Source organism: Calidris pugnax, unplaced genomic scaffold, assembly GCF_001431845.1.
Source record: "Calidris pugnax isolate Ruff unplaced genomic scaffold, ASM143184v1 scaffold384, whole genome shotgun sequence".
Classification (NCBI taxonomy): domain Eukaryota; kingdom Metazoa; phylum Chordata; class Aves; order Charadriiformes; family Scolopacidae; genus Calidris; species Calidris pugnax.
Genome location: NW_015091144.1, coordinates 195,154 through 219,071, shown reverse-complemented (window position 1 = coordinate 219,071; position 23,918 = coordinate 195,154). Strand labels below are relative to the sequence as shown.

At 54.2% G+C, this 23,918-nt stretch overlaps 1 protein-coding gene across 6 annotated transcripts in view; it reads right to left on the bottom strand.

Annotated features, from left to right (window-relative positions):
* The window catches only part of R3HDM2 (R3H domain containing 2), a 74,980-nt gene that overhangs the window by 8,223 nt on the left and 42,839 nt on the right, over positions 1-23,918 (bottom strand). For 3 of the 6 annotated variants that reach the window (XM_014958900.1, XM_014958898.1, XM_014958901.1), the window contains 12 exons: positions 23,313-23,408; positions 21,702-21,733; positions 21,553-21,606; positions 17,409-17,641; positions 12,093-12,277; positions 8,510-8,599; positions 7,649-7,891; positions 6,184-6,310; positions 5,033-5,268; positions 4,352-4,506; positions 3,433-3,533; positions 1,168-1,337 (listed from right to left, as the gene is read on the bottom strand). In XM_014958900.1, coding sequence (XP_014814386.1) covers positions 1,168-1,337; positions 3,433-3,533; positions 4,352-4,506; positions 5,033-5,268; positions 6,184-6,310; positions 7,649-7,891; positions 8,510-8,599; positions 12,093-12,277; positions 17,409-17,641; positions 21,553-21,606; positions 21,702-21,733; positions 23,313-23,408 — 1,722 coding nt within the window. The remainder of the gene's footprint in view (positions 1-1,167; positions 1,338-3,432; positions 3,534-4,351; positions 4,507-5,032; positions 5,269-6,183; positions 6,311-7,648; positions 7,892-8,509; positions 8,600-12,092; positions 12,278-17,408; positions 17,642-21,552; positions 21,607-21,701; positions 21,734-23,312; positions 23,409-23,918) is intronic. The other 3 variants (XM_014958903.1, XM_014958902.1, XM_014958904.1) reach the window with 3 other exon arrangements.

Sequence of the window (23,918 nt, the reverse complement as noted above, 5' to 3'; positions counted from 1 at the left end):
ACCAGTGCAGAGTAGAGGGGGAGAATGACTTCCCTTGACCTGCTGGCCACACTCTTCCCCATGCAACCCAAGATACCATTGGCCCTCCTGGCCACAAGAGCACACTGTTTACTCATTGTCATTTTACTGTCCACCAGGACCCCTAGATCTTTCTCTTCAGTAGTTGCCTCCAGCAGGTCCACCCCTACCCTGTACTGGTACCTGACATTTTTCTTCCCCAGGTGCAGTCCCGGTGCTTGTCACCAATCATAGAATCATAGACTCATAGAATGGTTTGGGCTGGAAGGGACCTCAAAGATCATCAAGTTCCAACCCCCCTGCCCTGGGCAGGGACACCTCCCACCAGAGCAGGTTGCTCAAGGCCCCATCCAGCCTGGCCTTGAACCCCTCCAGGGATGGGGCAGCCACAACTTCCCTGGGCAACCTGTTCCAGTGTCTCACCATCCTCAGAGTAAAATATTTCTTTTTTTTAATCTGAATCTTTTTTCTTCCAATTTAAAACCATTTCCCCTTGTCCTATCATTACCCTTCCTGGCAAAGAGTCCCTCCCCAGCTCTTCTATAGGCACCTTCAGGTACTGAAAGGCTGCTCTAAGGTCTCCCTGGAGCCTCCTCTTCTCCAGGCTGAACAATCCCAGCTCCCTCAGCCTGTCTTCATAGGAGAGGTGCTCCATCCCTCTCATCATCTTTGTGGCCCTGTTGACCTTAAAGATGATCTTGAAGGTCCCTTCCAGCCCAAACCATTCTATGATTCTGTGATAGCAACAGCATCCCCAGCTCTCTCCTCCGTGGAGAGCTGGAGAACAGACCAGCAGGATTTGCTGCCGGAGCCTCCTCTTCTCCAGGCTGAACAATCCCAGCTCCCTCAGCCTGTCTTCATAGGAGAGATGCTCCATCCCTCTGAGCATCTTCGTGGCCCACCTTTTCCAGCCAGTCCATGTCCTTTCTGTGTTGAGGACTCCAAAGCTGGACACAGTTATTCCAGGTGGGGCCTCACGAGTGCAGAGTAGAGGGGCAGAATCACTTCTCCTGATGCAATCACACCCTGAGATAAGCCCACCCCCCACCTCCCAACCCATCCAGACAGCAGTGGGTGCTGGGGTCCCCCCCTCTCCCACCAGGCTACTCCCAAAAGACAAGCTGCCTCCTCCCTTAGTCCTCTCCGTACCTGAGCGTTGGTGTCTGGGTTGTACAGGTCTCCTGGCTTCTGCCCCCGCTGGTCCAGGCTGTAGTACTTACAGTGGCTCCACTGCACCACAGGGGGGTTCTGGGGGGTCTGGGGGCCGTTGGGGACATTCAGCTGCATCACAACCACGCCAGGGCCTGATGGAGACACCCCTGGGGAGAGAGAAGAGCAGCAGGATTGCCCAGGCTCTACGCCCTGCTGCTGGGGCTGCTTGATGCAGGACAAGAGGTAGCTTGTCTGTGTGGCTGGACTCTTCCTTCCAACACTGTACCCAGCTCCTGCCTCCCCGGGGGGGCTGAAAAAAGGCCCCACCAAGACCCGGTTGGGATGTCTCTCTGATGCCACAGCTTACATCAGAGTGATGACTTTTAATACAGGACAAATGTGAGTGACAAGTTGAAGGCAACTGGGATGCCCCCTCTGAGCATTCCAGCAAAAGATCTAACCCCGGAGCTGGGCTCGAGCATCCTGGTTCCAGTTCTTGCACCCATTCCCCAGGTCCCAGTTCACTTCCTTGCAGCTGGGATGGGATCCAGGAATCCTGAGTGTCCCCTGATCCCAAGAGCTGCCCTGGTGATGCTGAGCCATGTTGCCAGCAGATGGAGTCCACAGCCCACGGCAGCTCCCTCCACCACGGCAAGAAAACGCCAGGCACAGGCCAGCATCACGGAACCACGGATCTTATAGGGTTGGAAGGGACCTCTAGAGATCATCGGGTCCAACTCCCCTGAGCACGTTACTTAGGAGCATCCAGGAGGGTCTTGAAGATCTCCAGAGAAGGGGACTCCACACCCTCCCTGGGCAGCCTCTTCCAGGGCTCTGCCACCCTCACCATGAAGAAGTTTCTTCTCATATTTGAATGGAACTTCCCATGTTCCAGCTTGAGCCCGTTGCCCCTCGTCCTATTGCTGGAAACCACTGAAAAGAGTCTGGCTCCCTCCTCCTTCAACCATAGAATCATGGAATTGCCCAGGCTGGAAGGGACCTCCAAAGGGCATCTCGTCCCACCCCCCCGCAGTCAGCAGGGACACCCCCAACTAGACCAGGTTGCCCCATCGAACCTCCCCTTGAATATCTCCAGGGAAGGGGCCTCAACCACCTCCCTGGGCAACCTGTCCCAGTGCTCCACCACCCTCCCAGTGAAGAACCCTCTCCTCATCTCCAGTCTAAAGCTGTTCCCCTCCAGCTTGAAGCCATTGCCCCTCGTCCTGTCACTGCAGCCCTTTCTAAACAGGCTCTCCCCAGCCTTCCTGTAGCCCCCACTCAGGTACTGGAAGGCTGCTCTTAGGTCTCCCCGGAGCCTCCTCTTCTCCAGGCTGAACAACCCCAGCTCCCTCAGCCTGTCCTCGGAGCAGAGGTGCTCCATCCCCCTCATCATCCTCGTGGCCCTCCTCTGGACCCTCTCCATCAGGTCCATGTCCTTCTTCTATTGAGGGCTCCAGCCCTGCACACAAGACTCCAGGTGAGGTCTCACCAGAGCAGAGCAAAGTGGCAGAATCCCCTCTCTGGACCTGCTGGCAACGCAGCTTTTGATGCAGCCCAGGATGGGATTGGCCTTCTGGGCTGTGAGTGCCCACTGCCTGCTCATGTCCAGCTTAACCCACCCTTTAGATACTTATAAACATTGATAAGGTCTCCCCTCAGCCTTCTCTTCTCCAGACTAAAGAGCCCCAGCTCTCTCAGCCTTTCCTCATCAGGGAGATGCTCCGATCCCTTAATCATCTTCGTTGCCCTTCGCTGGACTCTCTCCAGCAGTTCCCTGTCCCTCTTGAACTGGGGAGCCCAGAACTGGATGCAGGATTCCAGTTGTGGCCTCCCCAGTGCAGAGTAGAGGGCGAGAATGACCTCCCTCCACCTCCTGGCCACACTCTTTCCTACACAGCCCAGGATCCCATTGGCCTCTTGACCACCAGGGCCCATTGCTGGCTCCTGGAAAGTGTGCTATCTACCAGGACTTCCAGATCCTTCTCCTCAGTAGTGCTTCCCAGAAGATCCATCCCTAACCTGTATTGGTGCCTGGGGTTCTCCCTCCCCAGGTGAAGGACCCTACATTTGTCCTTGGTGAACCTCATGAGGTTCAGCCTGGAGCAAAGTCTCTGTGCCACATCCTGGTAACTCTCAGTGGGCCATGGGGTGGGTAAGACTATGGAAGCCCATTGCACAGAAGCTGCCCGACTTGGCTCTGAATTGGCAGCTCTACAGCCCCCACAAAACCCTGATCCAACCCTGACCAGTGGCCCCTCTTACCTGAAAACTGCTGCTGCATCTGTGGCGGGCTGCAGGGAGACGGGGACTGCGGCATCTGATACTGCTCAGAGCCAGGTGGCTGAAGGAACCCCACCGAAGGGCTGTGAAGCAGAGAGGGGATGGGTGAGGGGATGGGGAGAAAGAACCTGCCCGTCTCTGTGGGCAACCACCAGGTCCCTCAGCACTTGAGATGGTTGGAGACACCACTGCCTCTGTCCAGGCAGCGCTGACAACGGGTGTGAGGACCAGGCAAGTTTAAGAGATCACAGAATCACAGGATTGTAGGGGTTGAAGGGACCTCTGGAGATCATTTAGTCCAACCCCCTGCCAGAGCAGGGTCACCCACAGCAGGTTGGATGCATCCAGGAGGGTTTTGAGTATCTCCAGAGCAGGAGACCCCACACCCTCTCTGGGCAGCCTCTTCCAGGGCTCTGCCACCCTCACAGGGAAGAAGTTTTTCCACATGTTCAGCCGGAACTTCCCGTGTTCCAGTTTGTGCCCGTTGCCCCTCGTCCTGTCTCCAGGCACCACTGGGAAGAGCCCGACCCCATCCTCTTGACACCCACCCTTTAGATATCGATGAGATCCCCTCTCAACCTTCTCCAGCCCCAGGTCTCTCAGCCTTTCCTCACGAGAGGAAAGGCTCATGAGGCTCCCTCATCCTGTCTCCAGGCACCACTGAGAAGAGCCTCACCCTATCCTTTTGCCACCCACTCTTAGACATTTATAAGCACTGATGAAGATGAAGATTGACCCTCTCAGTCTTCTGTTCTCCAAGCTAACAGCTCCTCAGCCTTTCTCTCACCCACCCCTGGTGCCCAGCCACCTTCCCTGGCTGCAGGAGAGGATGCTGCTCCCTTTCAGGAGGGCAGCAGGACCCCTTCCTCCCCAAGGCAGGGCAGAGATGTAGAAGCTTTACCTGGTGCCGTTCTGCTGGGCAGTTGGGATGACGCTGTAGTAGATGGGCACTCCTCCAGCCTGAAGTCCACCCTGGACAGACTGACTGGCTGGTACCAGCACTGGCTGCTGGAAGGGCTGCTGGACCACACTCTGGGACTCATTGGCCACAGGAACCTGTGCAGGGAGGAAAGAAGCAACCCTATGGAATGACAGAATCACAGGTTCTAGGTTGGAAGGGACCTTCAAGATCATCTTGTCCAACCGTCAACCTGACTGACAAAAATAGACACCCCCACAACAAACAAGGAGCATCTGAATGTTACCTGAATGACAGGTAACAGAGCAGGAAGAGGGAGAACTGGCTCCAAAGAGACCCCAGCAAGGTCCATACAAGGTAGAAGAGATGCCAGATGTCTCCTGCAGCCTAGAGCAATCTTTCCTGGGCAAGGGTAGCCCCTCCAAGCTCTTTGATGAACACAATGGCAAAGAGACCAGCTGCACTCAGTCGTTCTCCTCAAGGAGACAGACTCAGAACATGCTCTCCCCAAGCTGGCAACCACACACCATCTTCTCAAGGTGAGTAAATCTCCATTTTTGGTTCCATCACTCTGGCACAGGAACAGGGGCACTCCCTGCAAGGCCCACACAGCCAGGGCCCCCTCCCCAGCAGCCCCCCCATCGCAGATCAACTCATGCCTACCTGGTATGAAGGCAGTGGACTGTACTGGACCATCAGGCCTTGCATCTGGCTCCCCATGCTGCTCCTCTGGCTGCTGAGAAGGCCAGGGGGCTGGGCCTGCTGCACCCCCATCACACTCTGCATCTGGCCCCCCATGCTGTTCCTCTGGCTGTTGAGGAGACCGGGGGGCTGTGCTTGCTGCACTCCCATCACACCTTGGTATGTTTGCTGCTGGTTGGATATCATTGGCTGTAAACCTGTCAGAAGAGGGGTTCAATGGAACAGCTTCCCAGCTCGCCATAAGAAACAGCCCGAGACTTGGCACACGAGGGCTCAAATCCTGCTTTGCCCCCATCTTTTGCTAAAGGGTGAGAAAAGAGCTTCCCTTGCAGCAGATGTAAAAAGACTTGAAGGAAGCTCCTGGCTTTAAAAATCCACCTTGCAGCACTTCATTGCATGGCACATGCTGGGAGAGGAGGAAAGGACCAAAGCAGCCTTTAGTCCTTCATAGAATCATTGAGGTTGGAAGAGACCCTTGGGATCATCGAGTCCAACCATCTCCCCTACTCTACAAAGTCCTCCCCTACACCATGTCCCTCAGCACTGCATCTAAACGGCCCTTCAACACAGCCAGGGATGGGGACTCCACCCCCTCCCTGGGCAGCCTCTTCCAACGCCCGACCACTCTTTGGGTGAAAAATTCCTTCCTAATGTTCAATCTAAACCTCCCCTGTTGGAGCTTGAAGCCGTTCCCTCTCCTTCTGTCACTAATGACCTGTGAGAAGAGACCAGCACCAACCTCTCTCCAGTGTCCTTTCACGGAGTTGTAGAGAGTGATGAGGTCTCCCCTCAGCCTCCTCTTCCTCAAACTAAACAGTCCCAGCTCCTCCTATGATTTGTTCTCCAGGCCCTTCACCAGCTTCGTTGCACTCGCTCCAGCACCTCGAGATCTCTCTTGGATTGAGGTGCCCAAAACTGGACACAACACTCGAGGTTGTGTCCCTTCCCCTTGCACAATCAAGAGCCACCCTACGGTCAGCAAGTCCAGCAAAGAGTGGGAGATAGGGAAGAGCAGCCCGGCCCCAGACAGCGTGTGGGAGAGCCCTTAAAAGCCAACAAGAGTTGGAGGAAAGGGAAACGTGCCCCCCCTCCCCACTTCTACACCCCCTTACCAGGCTGCTGGGACTGCTGGGGGAGCTGCTGGGTGCGCTGGGAGCTGTAGGCCACTGGGTGACTGAGAGATCGGTATTGCTGGCTGGAGTTCGGGTACTGCCCAGGAGGGTAGTAAGAAACCTGAATCTATCAGAATTAAGAAAACATGACAGTGAGAACACAAGAGGGAGTGGGACCAAGAAAGCTGATCCCCCAGGACCAGTTTTCTCTCTCACCTGGCCTGGCTTCTGCCCAAGGAAACCAACCAGGGCTTTGGCTCTGGCCAGATGATATTCCTCAGGGAACCGCGGCCCCTTCCCGCTCCTCCCAGCCTCCACAGCCAAGCATTTCCCAGCACAGTAGTGCAAGAGCACAGGAGGCACAATTCTCATCACAGCACAGGGGGGACAATCCTAGAGGTCATAATGCCCTGCATGGGGACCCCAAAGAGAGCTTAGAGGTGTCAGCCCCGAATCTGGTCACTGTCCCTTCCCCCAACGATATAAGTTGGGAACGGGCAGAGGGGTCCCCAGGTAGATGCCTCAGGAGCTCAGAGCAGTAAGGGGCAGAATCATAGAATGGTTTGGGTTGGAAGGGACCTTGAAGACCATCTAGTTCCAACCCCCCTGCCCTGGGCAGGGCCACCTCCCACCAGACCAGGTTGCTCCAAGTCCCATCCAACCTGGCCTTGAACCCCTCCAGGGATGGGGCAGCCACAGCTTCTCTGGGCAACCTGGGCCAGGCTCTCACCACCCTCACACCAAAGAAGTTCTTCCCCAGATCCCACCTCAATCTCCCATTTTTTGGTTGAAAACCCTTCCCCCTCGTCCTGTGGCTCCACTCCCCAAACACCATCCCTGGAGGGATCTAAAAGCCGGTGCTGAGGGCCATGGGGCAGTGGTGGGTTGGGCAGTGGTGGGTTGATGGATGGACTGGATGATCTTCAAGGTCTCTTCCAACCCAGGGAAGTGGTGGAATCGCCAGAGAATCACAGAACGTTTTGGGTTGGAAGGGACCTTAAAGTTCATCCAGTTCCATCCCTTCTGGTGGCTGGGACATCTTCAAGGAGACCAGGTTGCTCCAAGCCCCCTCCAACCTTGGCCTTGAACCCCTCCAGGGATGGGGCAGCCACAGCTTCTCTGGCCAACCTGGGCCAGGCTCTCACCACCCTCACACCAAACAAGTTCTTCCCCACATCTCACCTAAATCTCCCGTCTTTCAGTTTAAAATTGTCCTGTCTCATCCTATGGCTCTGCTCCCTGATCATCCCTCCCCATCTCTCCTGTAGCCCCCCCTTAGGGACTGGAAGGTGAAGGTCCCAGCTCATCCTGTGCCTCGTGTGGGTCTGTGCTGCCCCAGAGCTTGGATCCCTGTGTATTTATCCATCACAAAGGAGCAGAAGAAAAAGAGGGGACCCACTCCCAAGGAACTGCCCTCAGACTGCTCCCCAGACTTGGTCCCCCCCGGGTTTGCGCGTGTCCTTACTTGCTGGGGAGGCTGAATGTAGCCCTGGGGCTGCAGCACCTGCTGTGTGGGGGCCGTGTGCCCTGAGGCAGAGTAGTTGGAGGTGGAAATGGGCTGCCCAGGGGTTGCCATGATGAATCCCGTTTGCTGAGGATGTTGGGACATGAGGGATGACTGGAACATGGCCGAGGAAGGATCCGGTGCTTCTGTAGAGCCCTGTCGGCTGAGGCTGATCTGCCCAAAGGGGTTGCTGAGTTCATCGGCCTGCATCGTGGAGAAGTGAGAAGAAGGATGGAGGAGGACAGCATGGAGGACACCACCACGTAGGACATCGCTCTGCCGAGCAGACTGCAGACCCCTTCTCCCTACTCTGTGTGGAGGAACTCGCCCAAGAAACCTTCCCAGAAATGAGCCACAGACCATTCTGCAGGACAAGGGCTTGGGGGCATGCGAGCTCCTGGGGGTGCCCAAATGCTCAGTGGACACTGGTGACATGCAGGGCCCCACACGGGCCAGGGGTGGCCCCAGCCCAGAAGCCATGGGGCACACTGCTCCCAAAAGACCAAGCAGAGACAACCTAGGGGCTGCCTGAGACCACGGGGCAGCCATGGCCCTGGATCCCAGTGCTGGGCATGAACGTTGGCTTCCTGGTGGAGCTCTGGGCTGAGAACTTGCTCTGCTTCAGGCTCTTTCCAAGATGAGCCACTGGTGGGTCCCACAGCCTCAGGCATCCCAGAGCCTCCATCCATGAATCCCAGCCCGAATCCCAGCCCCACTGGCTGCAAGTGCCTGTGACAACACCTGATTAGCAAAAAGCTCACACAACACAAACACGGCACACGAGTACAACAGAGAGTGCAGAAGAGGAAATGGGGTTTATACCAAGTTGTACTGCTGGGGTGGAGAGACTGGCAAGAGGACTTGGGGGCAGGAGCTTGGAGAATATTGAACAGGCTGCAGCGCTGGGACCGGCTGATATCAGCGGAGAAGGGAGAGGGAGGAGAGAGATTTGGGTGGGGAAAAGAGGGAGGAAGGAAGGAAGGATGGATAGGAGGAAGGAGAGAAAGAAGGAACAACAAGGTTAGTCAACCGAGCTAATTGCAAACACACAGAGGAGAGCATCTCAGAGGGTTGGGGAAGCACGGAGACCAGGATGGGGGGAGCATGTGTGAAGACACACACACAGCCCGGCCGGTTGCTTTGTGGGAGCTGGGAAGGGTGACCACGTCCACAAAGCAGCTCCTGCCTGGCATGAACCGTGGACACCAGTTCACAAAGGCCAACCACGGCCACTTCCCCCAGCACCACCTTTGTGTCTGGCCCACTCCCAGCTCTCTCTGAAGAGCTTCTTGGCTTCTCCTGCTGGTAATGTCTTTTCTTCACTCTTGCTTTTTGGAGTGACCCCTCTCACTTTGTCACCGGGAGAACCTGCTGCTGCCTCTTTATGACAACCCCTAATTCAAGCACCTCTGGGCACCCAACCTGTAATGGTCAGCACTGGATTGGGTTTTTGATCACTTGATTTGACCTCCAGTGAAACAGAAGGTGTGTGCACATGGTTCAGACCTTTCACCAACAGTCAAACCCATGAAAAAAGAATTTTCAAGGATCTAAACCATAGAATCATAGAATCATAGAATTGCCCAGGCCGGAAGGGACCTCCAAAGGGCATCTCGTCCCACCCCCCCGCAGTCAGCAGGGACACCCCCAACTAGACCAGGTTGCCCCATCGAGCCTCCCCTTGAATATCTCCAGGGAAGGGGCCTCAACCACCTCCCTGGGCAACCTGTCCCAGTGCTCCACCACCCTCACAGTGAAGAACCCTCTCCTCATCTCCAGTCTCAATCTGTTCCCCTCCAGCTTGAAGCCATTGCCCCTCGTCCTGTCACTGCAGCCCTTTCTAAACAGGCTCTCCCCAGCCTTCCTGTAGCCCCCCCTCAGGTACTGGAAGGCTGCTCTTAGGTCTCCCCGGAGCCTCCTCTTCTCCAGGCTGAACAACCCCAGCTCCCTCAGCCTGTCCTCGGAGCAGAGGTGCTCCATCCCCCTCATCATCCTCGTGGCCCTCCTCTGGACCCTCTCCATCAGGTCCATGTCCTTCTTCTATTGAGGGCTCCATCAGAACAGCCAAACAGTGGAAGATCCAAAGTAAGATCCCGCAAGACACAGTGATCCTGCACGAGCTCCAGAAGCATCCTGTGTGTTCAAACCTCCCACCCAGGGCACCCTGCTCCATCCCGTGCCGTGCTCCAGCTCCACTCCCAGCTCCAGACAGACACTCCTGTGAGCCTTAGCACTGAACTCAGGGAAACACCTCATCTGTAGAACGAAGACCTTTCCCTTGAATCACAGAATCACAGAATCTTCTAGGTTGGAAGGGACCTTCAAGATCATCTTGGCCAACCGTCAACCTAACTGACAAAAATAGACACCCACACAACAAACAAGGAGCATCATCACTAAACCAGACCTCCCAGCACCACATCAACCCGGCTTTTGAACACCTCCAGGGATGGGGCCTCAACCACCTCCCTGGGCAGCCCATTCCAAGGGCTGAGAACCCTTTCAGTGAAAAAATTGTTCCTAATATCCAGCCTGAACCTCCCCTGGCGCAACTTGAGGCCATTTCCTCTCGTCCTGTCGCCTGTGACTTGAGAAAAGAGACCGACCCCCACCTCTCTACCCCCTCCTTTCAGGGAGTTGGAGAGAGCAAGAAGGTCTCCCCTCAGCCTCCTCTTCTCCAGGCTGAGTCTCAGTATCTTCTGGCAAACAGATCCACAAACCTGGAGCCAGTCCAGAGTCTGGGAACTACAAACTCCCCCTGTCTTAATGGAGACAGCACAGAGCTGCTCGTGGTATCTCCAGTGAAAGCTGTTTGAGGAAGCTTGTTTCCTCATCCCATCCCATCCCATCGAAAACACTTCGAATGATACAACAGCCCAGGTTGAAAGGGACCTCGGAGGATGATCTGGTCCAACCTTTCATGGCAAAGGGAGCCTTGATCAGATTATGTAACACCCTCCCTGTCCAGTTGGATCTTGAGAACCTCCTCTAGTGTAATTTGGAGTTCTTTGCTGTAGGAGACACCATAACTATGAGATGACACACCAGAAAGGATCCCTATAAAACTCAGAGCCTGGCCAAGGACCAGCACGGACACGCTGCTCGAAATGGGGCAGGATGGGAAGGTTCTGAGGACCTGGTCCCCAGCTCTGCACCCGCTGAACACGCTCTGCTCCCCAAACGTGCCCTCCAGGGCTGGCTCCAACCCCTTCCCCAGAACCGCAGTGACACAGGGGCAGCTCTTGTGCTGTGGCTTTACAGCCTCAGGAGCAGAATAAAGTATGTAGGAATGACAAAAAAGAGGGCTCCATCCTCAGAAACAGCCCCGCAGGCTGTGGAACATCACTTGGGTTTAACTTCGGAAGGTCTGGAGAATACACCTGGGCAGTTCCAGGTCTCCCCAGGTGATCAGTCATGGGATTTCAGCACTGAGAGCTCAAACCCAACTAACTTTTGACTGTCCCTCAACCAGGAGGGCAACTGGTTCCAGACCATAACCCTGCCAGGCAGGAAAGGGCTACAGATCCCTTCCCAGGAGGGCTGCTGGCCTGAGCAGATTCACAGAATCTTCTAGGTTGGAAGGGACCTTCAAGATCATCTTGTCCAACCATCAACCTAACTGACAAAAATAGACACCCCCACAACAAACAAGGAGCATCATCACTAAACCAGACCTCCCAGCACCACATCAACCCGGCTTTTGAACACCTCCAGGGATGGGGCCTCAACCACCTCCCTCGGCAGCCCATTCCAAGGGCTGCGAACCCTTTTGGTGAAAAATTTTTTCCTAATATCCAGCCTGAACCTCCCCTGGTGTAACTTGAGGCCATTTCCTCTCGTCCTGTCGCCTGTGACTTGAGAAAAGAGACCGACCCCCATCTCTCTACCCCCTCCTTTCAGGGAGTTGGAGAGAGCAAGAAGGTCTCCCCTCAGCCTCCTCTTCTCCAGGCTGAATACCCCCAGCTCCCTCAGCCTCTCCTCATCAGACTTATTCTCCAGACCCCTCACCACCTTTGTCGCCCTTCTCTGGACCCGCTCCAGCACCTCGATGTCTTTTTTATGGTTGGGGGCCCAAAACTGGACACAGTACTCAAGGTGAGGCCTCACCAGTGCCGAGTACAGGGGGACAATCACCTGAGCAGATACGGAAGAGGCCGGCACGTTGAGATGTCACACAGTGTGATATTCAGGCACCACTAGGCCCCCAACCTCCTCCCACTCAATATTCTCCTCTGCCAACAGCACAGAGGGACTGTCACTCCCAAACAGGCAGCAAGGGTGAGGAGACACCCCAAACCCACTGGGCAAGCATTGAGTCCAGACCACCCTGAGTGTGTGATGGTTCTGCTTCTGCCTCCCACCCGTGTGCCCAAGGGGCTTCCCCCAGCCCTTCCCAGCGACTCACCTGGGACATGAGGTGGTTGCTCATGGCTGGCTGCTGCTGGGCTGCGGGTGGAAGTCCTTGGGGCTGCGGTGGTGGCTGTTGGGGTGGCTGTGGTTGAGGCTGCTGGGCTGCGCAGGGCAGGAGGCCACGGCTGGGCTGTGAAGAAGGGGGTTGGCTGCAAGCTTCAGGGGCACCTAGTACCAAACCTTGAATAGAGAAAGGCATGGTAGGATTGGTATGTGGGAGAGAAGAACATTTCATTTGTTGATGGGGTGGGCAGATCCTGGTAGATCCAACGGGCAGTTGGCATTATCTGCTGTCCACATGGGAGCTTCCACGGGGGAGAGGGTGAGCAGCCAAATCCCTGCTTTGCCTCTGCTTCACAGCAAACCAAGGTGTTAACATCCCCAGGACTCCCCTCTCCACGTCCATGTGCACACACTGACCCCCCCCAGCAGGTCAGAGAACCTTCTCCTGCCCCACGCAGGGAAGACCACGATGAAATCCTTGTTGCAGACCATGGCCACGTGTTGCCACCTTATTCCCAAGAGCGTGCTCCCTTCTCTGACCCCAACCCAGCACCCTCATTCTTCATGGACAACCTACCCAGCAGTGCCCACCCACAGCTCCCAGGTATTTCACTGAATTTCACTGAATTTTTAGAGTTGGAAGGGACCATAGAGACCATCTAGTCCAACTCCCCTGCTGAAGCAGGATTGCCCAGAGCTTGTCAGAGCACGTTACTCAGGAGCATCCAGGAGGGTCTTGAAAATCTCCAAGGAAGGGGACTCCACACCCTCCCTGGGCAGCCTCTTCCAGGGCTCTGCCACCCTCACCGTGAAGAAGTTTCTCCTCAGATTTGAGTGGAACCTCTTCTGGTCCAACTTGTGCCCGTTGCCCCTTGTCCTCTCACTGGGAACCACTGAAAAGAGTCTGGCTCCCTCCTCCTTCAACCCTCCCTTGAGATACTTGTCACCATTAATAAGGTCTCCCCTCAGTCTTCTCTTCTCCAGACTAAAGAGTCCCAGCTCTTTCAGCCTCTCCTCATAAGGGAGATGCTCCAATCCTTGAATCATCTTCGTTGCCCTTCGCTGGACTCTTTCCAGTCGTTCCCTGTCCCTCTTGAACTGGGGAGCCCAGAACTGGATGCAGGATTCCAGTTGTGGCCTCCCCAGTGCAGAGCAGAGGGGCAGGATGACCTCCCTTGACCTGCTGAATGCTATCTTAGCCAAATAACTTCTTCTTCCTGTTCTTCAGATCATCCACCTCTAAAGGAGGGATTACACGTAGTTGCTGTTTGTGTAAACTTTCAGCTCATCACTCAGAACTGCAGGAAATGAAAAGGCCAATGCCAGGCTCGTAGGACAAACCCAACCAGCCCCTGCTCATGGGATGGGGCAGATGCTGGTGGTGGTAAAAATTGATTCTTTGGAGGGATGTGCCCTCTCTGCCTCGTGTGGAAAGCACCTGGCAAAAGTCAGGGCCTTCTATAAACGCCACGGGCCTTCTGCTGGGCAGAGGAACACGGCTGTGAACAGTGGCACCTACCTGGAGAAGGGGTCTCCACCCCAGTATCAGACAGAGATTACAAAAAGAGGGAGGCAGTATCATAAACCAGTCTGTGGGGAGAAGCTGGAGGGCTGTTCCCAGTCCCAGCTCAGCTCTGCAGCTCGGCACGGCCCCTCTCACACACTAATTCCTCATCACGATCTGAATAATATGTCATCACTTGCCCAGAAGAGAGGGGGGAGTGAGGAAATCTTATTTGATGGCCACACAGACCCAGCACACGCACATCTTTTGAGTAAAAAGCCTGGGGGGGGGGGGGGGTGAAGGAAGCAATTCCTTCCCATGGCAGGAAAAATTGTTAGGAAGGAGTTGGATACAAGCTGCAGGGCACCCAGCTGGGAAGTGCTCTCCTTGGTATTTCAGTTTCACTTCCAGAAATAAAAGGGCTGTGAAACTCCTGCTTGATGCCCAGTAGCTGCTATTTAACGAATTCCTCCTCTGATCTACTGCATTTCAACAGCTGATCTTCAGGCATTCTGCTAAGGAGGGGTCTCCATCATCAGCCACGTGCTGCAGAGAAGGAAATATTTCACTGACAGTTGCCCAGGGAGATGCTGAGATGGGGAAAGAGCCCCAGACCCCGAGTCCTAAGCACTTCCCCCCTGAATAAATATGAAGATTGGGAGGGTGGTGTTTCCCCAAGTGAAAATTCCTTTGCCTTTTCTTTTTTTTTCCCTCCCCCAGGACATTTCTAATCACTTGCCATTATACGAAGCCTTAAGAGCAATTGGCTTCTGTTCCCAGGGGAGACCTGGAGGAAAAATACAGAAAGAGCAAAAAAAAAAAGCAGATCCTCTCTTGCTTTGCTTTGCACATGGCTGGGACAGATCTGCAAATAACTGCTCCCATCAGCTGATGAATCAGTCCTGGAGGTGGTTGCAATAATCAGAATAAATGCAGCCCTGAGCACAATGAAAACAGGGTCCTAAGAGATGATGTGGGCACCTCCAAACTGCAAAGATGACTGTGTGGTTTTCAAAACCAGCCCAGGCACTGGATCAGCAGCCTGGTGGCCTTTGAGATCCATCCATTTGATTTGAAAAGATTCTTGTGGAGAAGTCCAATCACCCACAAGCACCAGTCTGCCTTCTCTCCCCAGTAAAACGACAGCTCTAGAGCATTTGGGGACCTGCCACCCACTCACGAGGATGGAGGAAGCCAGACAGTGGAATAATGCTGGAATTTGCTCATTGATATCACACAGCAATTGGAACCAGTGACTGTGGGGTTCTTCAGTTATCAATGGATCATTAAAACGAGAGAAAAGCCCTCTGCTGCCTCTTCCACAAGCAGTCAGGTGAAAATCAAGGACCCATAGACAGGCTGGTGCCCTGCAGAGTGCAGCACATGTCCCCTGGAGAACCTGTGGTCAGTAAGAGATCACCAGTGATGCCCCACAACGTTCTCCGTGCACGGGTTGGCCTTTGTGTTACCCAGACAGAAAAGGAAGATCTGATCTGAAGCAGGCAAAGAGATTTGTGATCCTAATTCCTGTTGGTGCTCCTGAAACCTTGAGCTGTATTCACAGAATCATAAAATGGTTTGGGTTGGAAGGGACCTTGAAGACCATCTAGTTCCAACCCTCCTGCCCTGGGCAGGGACACCTCCCACCACACCAGGTTGCTCCAAGCCCCATCCAACCTGGCCTTGAACCCCTCCAGGGATGGGGCAGCCACAGCTTCTCAGGGCAACCTGGGCCAGGCTCTCACCACCCTTCACAGGGAAGAAGTTCTCCCTGAGATCTCATCTCAATCTCCCATTTTTTGGTTGAAAACCCTTCCCCCTCGTCCTGTGGCTCCACTCCCCAAACACCCTCCCTGGAGGGATCTAAAAGCCGGTGCTGAGGGCCATGGGGCAGTGGTGGGTTGGGCAGTGGTGGGTTGATGGATGGACTGGATGATCTTCAAGGTCTCTTCCAACCCAGGGAAGTCATGGAATCACCACAGAATCACAGAACGTTTGGACATTAAAACAGCTCCAAACCCCAGGACACCTCCCACCAGCCCAGGTTGCTCCAAGCCCCCTCCAACCTGCCCTTGAACCCCTCCAGGGATGGGGCAGCCACAGCTTCTCTGGGCAACCTGGGCCAGGCTCTCACCACCCTCACACCAAAGAAGTTCTTCCTGAAATCTCACCTAAATCTCCCCTCTTTCAGTGTCAAACCCTTCCCCCTCATCCCATCACTCCCCTCCCTCATCAAGAGTCCTCCCCAGCTTTCCTGGAGCCCCTTTAGGGACTGGAAGGGACTCTTAAGGTCTCCCTGGAGCCTTCTCTTCTCCAGCCTGAACCCCCCCAACTCTCTCAGCACCCCCTCCCAGCAGAGGGGCTCCAGCCCTCCCAGCATCTCCGTGGCCTCCTCTGGACCCATTCCAACAGGTTCATACCCTTCCTGTGCTAAGGACTCCAGAGCTCCATTCAACAGCTCCTGAGAAGCTGCAGGCCCAGCTCCCTGCTGTGATGTTTGCTCTCAGGACTATAGTGAATCATTTTGAGAGAACATCGTAGGCAGATCCCAACTAACACAATCTTTGTCTGATGAGGTAGAATGTGTGTCTGATGAGATAGGACTAATTGGTGACACCCTTCCTTGGATCTCCTTTGTTGGAAAGCAAGGAAAAGTGCCAGATGGTTCCCTCTGACTAAGTCTCCTTAGGGCTCTGAGGGATTCTGAGGAGCAGACAGGAAAGGCAACATAAGGTGTACCACAGCAGGAGAGAGAAAACAACAGAAAATTGGTAGCTCAAGTTCCAGGGTCAAGTCCATGGGACTAAACAATGTACTTTGTCTTAGATAACTCTACTAAAGAGAAAGAAGATGTGACGGTGAGTATTGAAAAAGCAGATGATGAACCAACTGGTACACACCCGCCCAGGTACCAAACACATTCAGATGATGCCAACCATGTCCAATTTTAACCAGAGCCACTGACCAGAGCATCATGAGCCACGGTCCCCCAGCCTGAAGATCATAGATTCATAGAATGGTCCAGGTTGGAAGAGACCCTTGGGATCATTGAGTCCAACCATCTCCCCTACTCTACAAAGTCCTCCCCTACACCATGTCCCTCAGCACTGCATCTAAACGGCCCTTCAACACAGCCAGGGATGGGGACTCCACCCCCTCCCTGGGCAGCCTCTTCCAACGCCCGACCACTCTTTGGGTGAAAAATTCCTTCCTAATGGTCAATCTAAACCTCCCCTGTTGGAGCTTGAAGCCGTTCCCTCTCCTTCTGTCACTAATTACCTGTGAGAAGAGACCAGCACCAACCTCTCTACAGTGTCCTTTCATGAAGTTGTAGAGAGTGATGAGGTCTCCCCTCAGCCTCCTCTTCCTCACACTAAACAGTCCCAACTCCCTCAGCCGCTCCTCAGACGATTTGTTTTCCAGCCCCCTCACCAGCTTCGTTGCCCTCCTCTGCACTCACTCCAGCACCTTGATATCTCTCTTGTCTTGAGGTGCCCAAAACTGGACACAATATGGACACAGATGATGTCTGCCAGGTTCCCTTTCACAGAATCATACAATTGCTGAGGTTGGAAGGGACCATTCAGATCATCGAGTCCAACCATCAACCCAACGCTGACACAACCCACCACCAAATCATATCTCTAAGCACCACATCTGCCTGTCTTTTAAATACCTCCAGGGATAGCGACTCCACCACCTCCCCGGGCAGCCCATTCCAATGCTTAATAACCCTTTTAGTGTAAAAATTTTTAATCATTTCCTTCCTTTGGCAGAAAGTGTGCAGGGAAACTAGTACCGTACCTGTCCGGGACGTTCTGCTGGCGGTGCTGCCTTTGCTACTCCCGATGCTGTCCCCCCGTGTCAGGATGGAGATGCCACTGAAGCTGCTGGCTTTGGTAACTGGTGGTCGCAGGTTGCGGATGGAGCCATCTGAGTCCGTGCTGCTCCAGGGCCGAGGCTCCAGGGACTTTATCTCACTCTCTGTGCTGCTCTGGCGGCTGCCCGAGGCCCGGTTCAAACTGTCCCGGTTGCCCCTGCAGAGACCCAAAGGAGTTAGAAGGCACCTCCCCATGGAGAGGGGCAGCAGCAGGACCTGCATCGGTGCCACCACACCAGGCTGGTGAGCCCAGGCACCGTGACACAGCACGGTGGCACTTGGTAGAGGGATGTGACAGCCAACACACACCCTGGCTCACACATTTCTTGGGCATGCACTGTGGAGACCCAGCCACTGCTGATCTTCCATCAGACCTGGCTCCTGGCCCCTTTTCCCCAGCCAGATCCCAGCTTGGAAGAGATGCCAGCAGGGGAAGAGCACCATCCCTTGCTAAAGCCCTCCCTGTCTCAGAACAGGGAGCTTTTAACAGAATTACAGAATTACAGAATGATATGGGGTCGGAAGGGACCTCTGGAGATCATCTAGTCCAACCCCCCTGCCAGAGCAGGTCCTCTTAGAGCAGGTTGCCCAGGCCCTGTTCCAGGGCTCTGCCACCCTCAAAGTAAAGCAGTTCCTCCTCATGTTTAGATGGAACTTACTACGTTCAAGTTGGTGCCCATTTCCTCTTGTCCTGTCACTGGGCACCACTGAAAAAAGACTGGCCTCATCCTCTTGACACCCACCCTTTAAGTATTTCTAGGCATTGATCAGATCCCCCCTTGAGACAAGGCTGATGAAGATCTTGCGAGGCCGCTCTCCACACCAGCCCTGGTGAGGTTTTCTGCCCAGTTGGAACTGGGACATGGCTGTGCCCAGAGCTGGGCTCCCACTCATCACCCTCCCTTAGCCCCAGGCCAGGTCTGGCCACAGCAGGATTTTAGGGAGTATCAGGGAAACATCCCAAGCAGTGAGCCTGGTTTATCAGCCCAGCTAAGGATCATAAGCACCATAACAGGTTCCTGGGCCTTCACCAGAGCGGAACGGTGAGGAAGACAACCCTGGAAGAGATGTTCGTGCTGAACCTGGCAGCAGCTCCACACAGTCTTGGAGGAAAAAAAATAGGCTGGGAAGGAACTTCTGAGGTTATGCCCTGGGCTGCTGAGAGCATGTGAGAGTCAAAGAAGATACATCTCTTGGAACATCAGTCCAATGGTTATATCCCTCAAGAGGTGAAGGAATTGGCCTGTGCAGCCTCAAACCCCAAATGACAATTGACCTAACGAGCTCTTGGGCTCTTTCCAACCTAAACTCCAAAGGCAGCTCCTGGTGATGTCCAGAGCATTTGTGTGTGTGGGGAAGGGGCACGTCACGGCCTCTCTTCTGACTCAGCTGGACACTCTGGTTCCCTGAGACCCCAGACCCCTCTCAAGCTGATTACTGCTAAGCCAAAAAGTTCTGCTTTTTCTACAAATGCTCTCCAAACTCCAGGCACACCACACCCCCTGCTCTCGGACAGCACTGCCCTACAGCTTCAGCCATGCCTTTCCTTCCATTCCCCTTCCTTACAGAATCACAGAATCCCAGAATCTTCTAGGTTGGAAGGGACCTTCAAGATCATCTTGTCCAACCGTCAACATAACTGACAAAAATAGACACCCCCACAACAAACAAGGAGCATCATCACTAAACCAGACCTCCCAGCACCACATCAACCCGGCTTTTGAACACCTCCAGGGATGGGGCCTCAACCATCTCCCTGGGCAGCCCATTCCAAGGGCTGAGAACCCTTTCAGGGAAAAAATTGTTCCTAATATCCAGCCTGAACCTCCCCTGGCGCAACTTGAGGCCATTTCCTCTCGTCCTGTCGCCTGGGACTTGAGAAAAGAGACCGACCCCCATCTCTCTACCCCCTCCTTTCAGGGATTTGCAGAGAGCAAGAAGGTCTCCCCTCAGCCTCCTCTTCTCCAGGCTGAACACCCCCAGCTCCCTCAGCCTCTCCTCATCAGACTTATTCTCCAGACCCCTCCGGACCATCTTTGTTGCCCTTCTCTGGACCCGCTCCAGCACCTCAATGGCTTTTTTATGGTAGGGGGCCCAAAACTGGACACAGTACTCAAGGTGGGGCCTCACCAGTGCCCAGTACAGGGGGACAATCACCTCTCGGGCCCTACTCCCCACGCTGTTCCTGATCCAGGCCAGGATGCTGGTGACTTTTTTGGCCACCTGGGCACACTGCTGGCTCATCTTCAGCCGACTGTCAACCAACACCCCCAGGTCCTTTTCTCCCGGCCAGCTCCAGCCCCTCTGCCCCCAGCCTGTAGCGCTGCCTGGGGTTGACAGACTACAGCCTGTCTCCAAGCGTGTCCACCAGCAGAGAGCTCCCTGGAATCAGATCTGTGCTGCAGCAGCACGAACAGAGGGCTTCCAAGCAAGCAAGACAGGTGCTGTGTCTCCCCAAATTCTGGGCTTGAGGGCAGTAAGTCTGTGGCTTTACACAGCCATCATCTCCAGCACCACCACTGAGGGAACCCTGATCTCCTCAAGAGCTTCTCTATCTCTGTCCAGAGCTCAAAATGGTCCTGAGACCCACACATTCTCCCTCTCCCCACTACAGGAACCACGAAGTCCCTCTCTTCAGGGACTGGGCACAAGAGTCAGAAAAGCTCCTGGCGCAGCCCTGGCTGCAGCTCAGCTCCTAAAGCTGCAAACACATCAACAAATTTTTCTTTTTTTGCCACTTGCTGAGTGAGTTTTACTACAACCCCAGGGTTGAGCTGAAAACTATAGCTCCTGCCTTCAACGCCACCACCACACACGAGCTCCAGGACACAGTCATAGAATCATAGAATTGCCCAGGCCAGAAGGGACCTCCAAAGGGCATCTCGTCCCACCCCCCCGCAGTCAGCAGGGACACCCCCAATTAGACCAGGTTGCCCCATCCAGCCTCCCCTTGAATATCTCCAGGGAAGGGGCCTCAACCACCTCCCTGGGCAACCTGTCCCAGTGCTCCACCACCCTCCCAGTGAAGAACCCTCTCCTCATCTCCAGTCTCAATCTGTTCCCCTCCAGCTTGAAGCCATTGCCCCTCGTCCTGTCACTGCAGCCCTTTCTAAACAGGCTCTCCCCAGCCTTCCTGTAGCCCCCCCTCAGGTACTGGAAGGCTGCTCTTAGGTCTCCCCGGAGCCTCCTCTTCTCCAGGCTGAACAACCCCAGCTCCCTCAGCCTGTCCTCGCAGCAGAGGTGCTCCATCCCCCTCATCATCCTCGTGGCCCTCCTCTGGACCCTCTCCATCAGGTCCATGTCCTTCTTCTATTGAGGGCTCCAGACCTGCACACAAGACTCCAGGTGAGGTCTCACCAGAATTGTGCTGAGGACACTTCGTTTTCCACGACGGTGACCCTCCAAGGACAGCCTGAGCCACGAGGAGGGGGCAAAGCTGTTCCTACCCTTGCTCAGATCCTCCTGCCCTGTTCAGACCCAGAGTTGCTTCATCTCTAGAGCTTTGGCTCTTAAATGAGAGCAGAAGAGGTGCAAGAGCCTGTCCATTTTTATCTTGTTCTTTATCCTCAGAGCTCCAGCAGCCTCCTGCAGCTGGGTGGGTGCTAGGTCTGCACCAGGCTTAGCTCCATCCTTCCAACCCTTTCATCCACATGAAAACTACTTAATAAGAAAATTCTGCTCAAACATGTTCCCAGTGCCCTCTGCAGCCCACTCTGGTTGACATGGAAGCCTGAGCCACTTCATTAAGGAATATCCCTTTATAATCAGGGATTAGGGAGAACCCCACCTGAAGTGGATGTCAACCCTGTCACTGTGAGGGCAGGGGCTTTCCTACCTTTTTGGGAAACGAGGCAGAAAGGTTTGAAAACTGCTGGAATCCTCTGGTTTTCCCATTCCTCCCTGCCATTCCCATGTTCCACCCCTCTGTTTTAATTGATGAATCAGCAAAAAAAAGGACTCAGGAACCGATGTTGCAAAAAATACAACTTCAATAACTTCACAAAGCAGCCATGCATGGGGCAAACTTACTCAGCAGGACAATGTACAAAATAAGTCACACAGAGATACCTAAAAATCTGCCTCCGTTTGTGAGAACTAGAAGAAAAGCCTTCTTTGGAGATTCTGTCGGTTAACATCAGAAAAAAGCATCATTATAGAGATTCTCTCTCCGAAGAGAAAGGCAGAGATACAAATAGTGTCTGCTAAACAGTACTAACCTGCTGTCAGCGAGATATCCATTCTGGCCAGTCTGGAAGTACAGAAAAGACATGGAGATGGAAGAAAAGAGAGACTTAGTAACTTTGAAAGCATCAAACCCGGGCAAATTCAAAGCAAAAAGGAGCAAAGCACTAACAGGATGGGACTCGGACATGTTTGTGCACCAGTTCCATGGGGACTCAGGGGTCTTGCTGAGCTTTCTGCACACCAGTCCCATGTGGGTCTCCATCCAGGCCCATCAGGAACTTCTCCTGATACCAGTGACCTCTCAAGAGTTTGCAAATCTGAGTCCTTGACTCCCCACTTCATTGCTCTAAGGCAGTTTTGGTGGCAGCTTCGACAATGGAACAATCAAGGCCAGATGTCCAAGGGGCCTTATTTATTTGCTCAACGCAGGCACAATTATCAGAGCCATGAAAAAAAAGGCAAGAGGGCTCAAAACCAGGCCAGCCTACCCTGGTGACCATCACCACTGCCTCTGGAAGTTGGGGACAAAGCACTGACCGAGCCCATGAACACAGAGCAAAGGTAAGTACATGCCCATCAGCAGAGCTACTGCTGCATCTGGGTGGCTTTGGGCCTGTCTGTGTGAGACAAGTCCATGAGCACAGAATCACAGAATCTTCTAGGTTGGAAGGGACCTTCAAGATCATCTTGTCCAACCGTCAACCTCAATTTGACAAAAATAGACACCCCCACAACAAACAAGGAGCATCATCACTAAACCAGACCTCCCAGCACCACATCAACCCGGCTTTTGAACACCTCCAGGGTGTTCCAACTGGCCAGAGAGCATCAGCTGAAGCCTGGTGACCTGACATGGGCCAGTGGCTGCCAGGACATCCTCCTTGGACAGGCACATGGCAATTCCCATGAGGACAGATGAAAGGCCTCATCCCCAAGATGCTCAAAAGCAGCAGGCAAGGACCTGGACTTTGAAGGTGATCCGTGGCAGATGGGCACTTGGAATCCTCCCCGACTCCATCCTTTGCTGCTTGGCACAGCACGGGGAGCTGCCTCCAGCTGGCAGACAGTACCCAATGCCACAGAGCACAGCGGCCTCTCTAAGCAAGGAACACAGCTCCACCTTAGGGGACTTCCATGGAGGGAGCAGAGGTTTCAAGGAAGCAACAAGCTGGACACTTCATAAGAAAGACATTAAACACACTGCCCAGGTTCATCCTGTGAAGAGCCCTGCCTGGTGCTCCAAGGCTGGCATGGCTTGTCAGGAGGTCGAAGCTGCAGCACCAGAGAGGCAGCTGCTGCTTCTTTCTCATTCATCTATTGATTTGTTTCTCATCCCAGAAATGCCATTGTGTGAGCTTATCATCTTGCTGGGCAGCAAGGAGCAAAACCACCTCCTCTGCCAGTCCCCCCAACATCTACTGCCCCTCGAAACAGGGAATTTAGGGAGGGAGCAGGCTGGGGAGTGTCTGGAGGTGTGTCTTTTCTATCTCAACGTCTTAGACATCTTTGTTAGGAGCTGGAATTCAATGGTAGATACCAACAGCATTGGGAAATTTGTAGAAAAGGCAACGAGATCTGACCTCTTAGCATACTCAAGGACACCTGGACAATGTCCCAATGGCAAGTGAGTCATCCAAGCTTACCTCTCGTGCAAATATCCGCTCCCTGACCCGCTGATACTCTTCCTCTCGCTCTTCTATAGATTTGCTCCTTCTCCCATCCTGCAAGGGGAGTCTGATCTGAGGGGACAAACACAACTCAGAGGGTCAGCAGTTGCCAGTGGGAGCAGAGGGCGCAGTCAGTGGTTTTTACGTAGCGGCGTAAAGTGGATGTGGATTATGGAGTGTGTGAGTGATGCCTGGGTGCAACGACATCCTTTAAACCTACCTTCTGGACACCTTATGTCTAGGGATGAACATCCTGGAGGTCTTAGTGTGCTCAACCTCCTGGATCAAGCCCAAGCACCCTGCCTGAACTCTGCCTGATTTGGAAGGGACAGACCAGGGACATCACAGTCTGTTCCCAGGGGTCACAAGCTAAAAGGCCACTCGTTGGGGCACACACCAGCAGAGCAAACTCCTGCTCTGTCACAGATCCTGTGCTTCTGGGCAGCTGCAACACCTGCAGAGTGCCACCACGGGGAAACCAGACACTGCCACCCATTGCAGGGACCAGCTCCCCATCCTGATGACCTCAGAAACATGACCCAAAGCAAGGGACAGGGAAGTGTTGGGGCGACGTAAAGATGG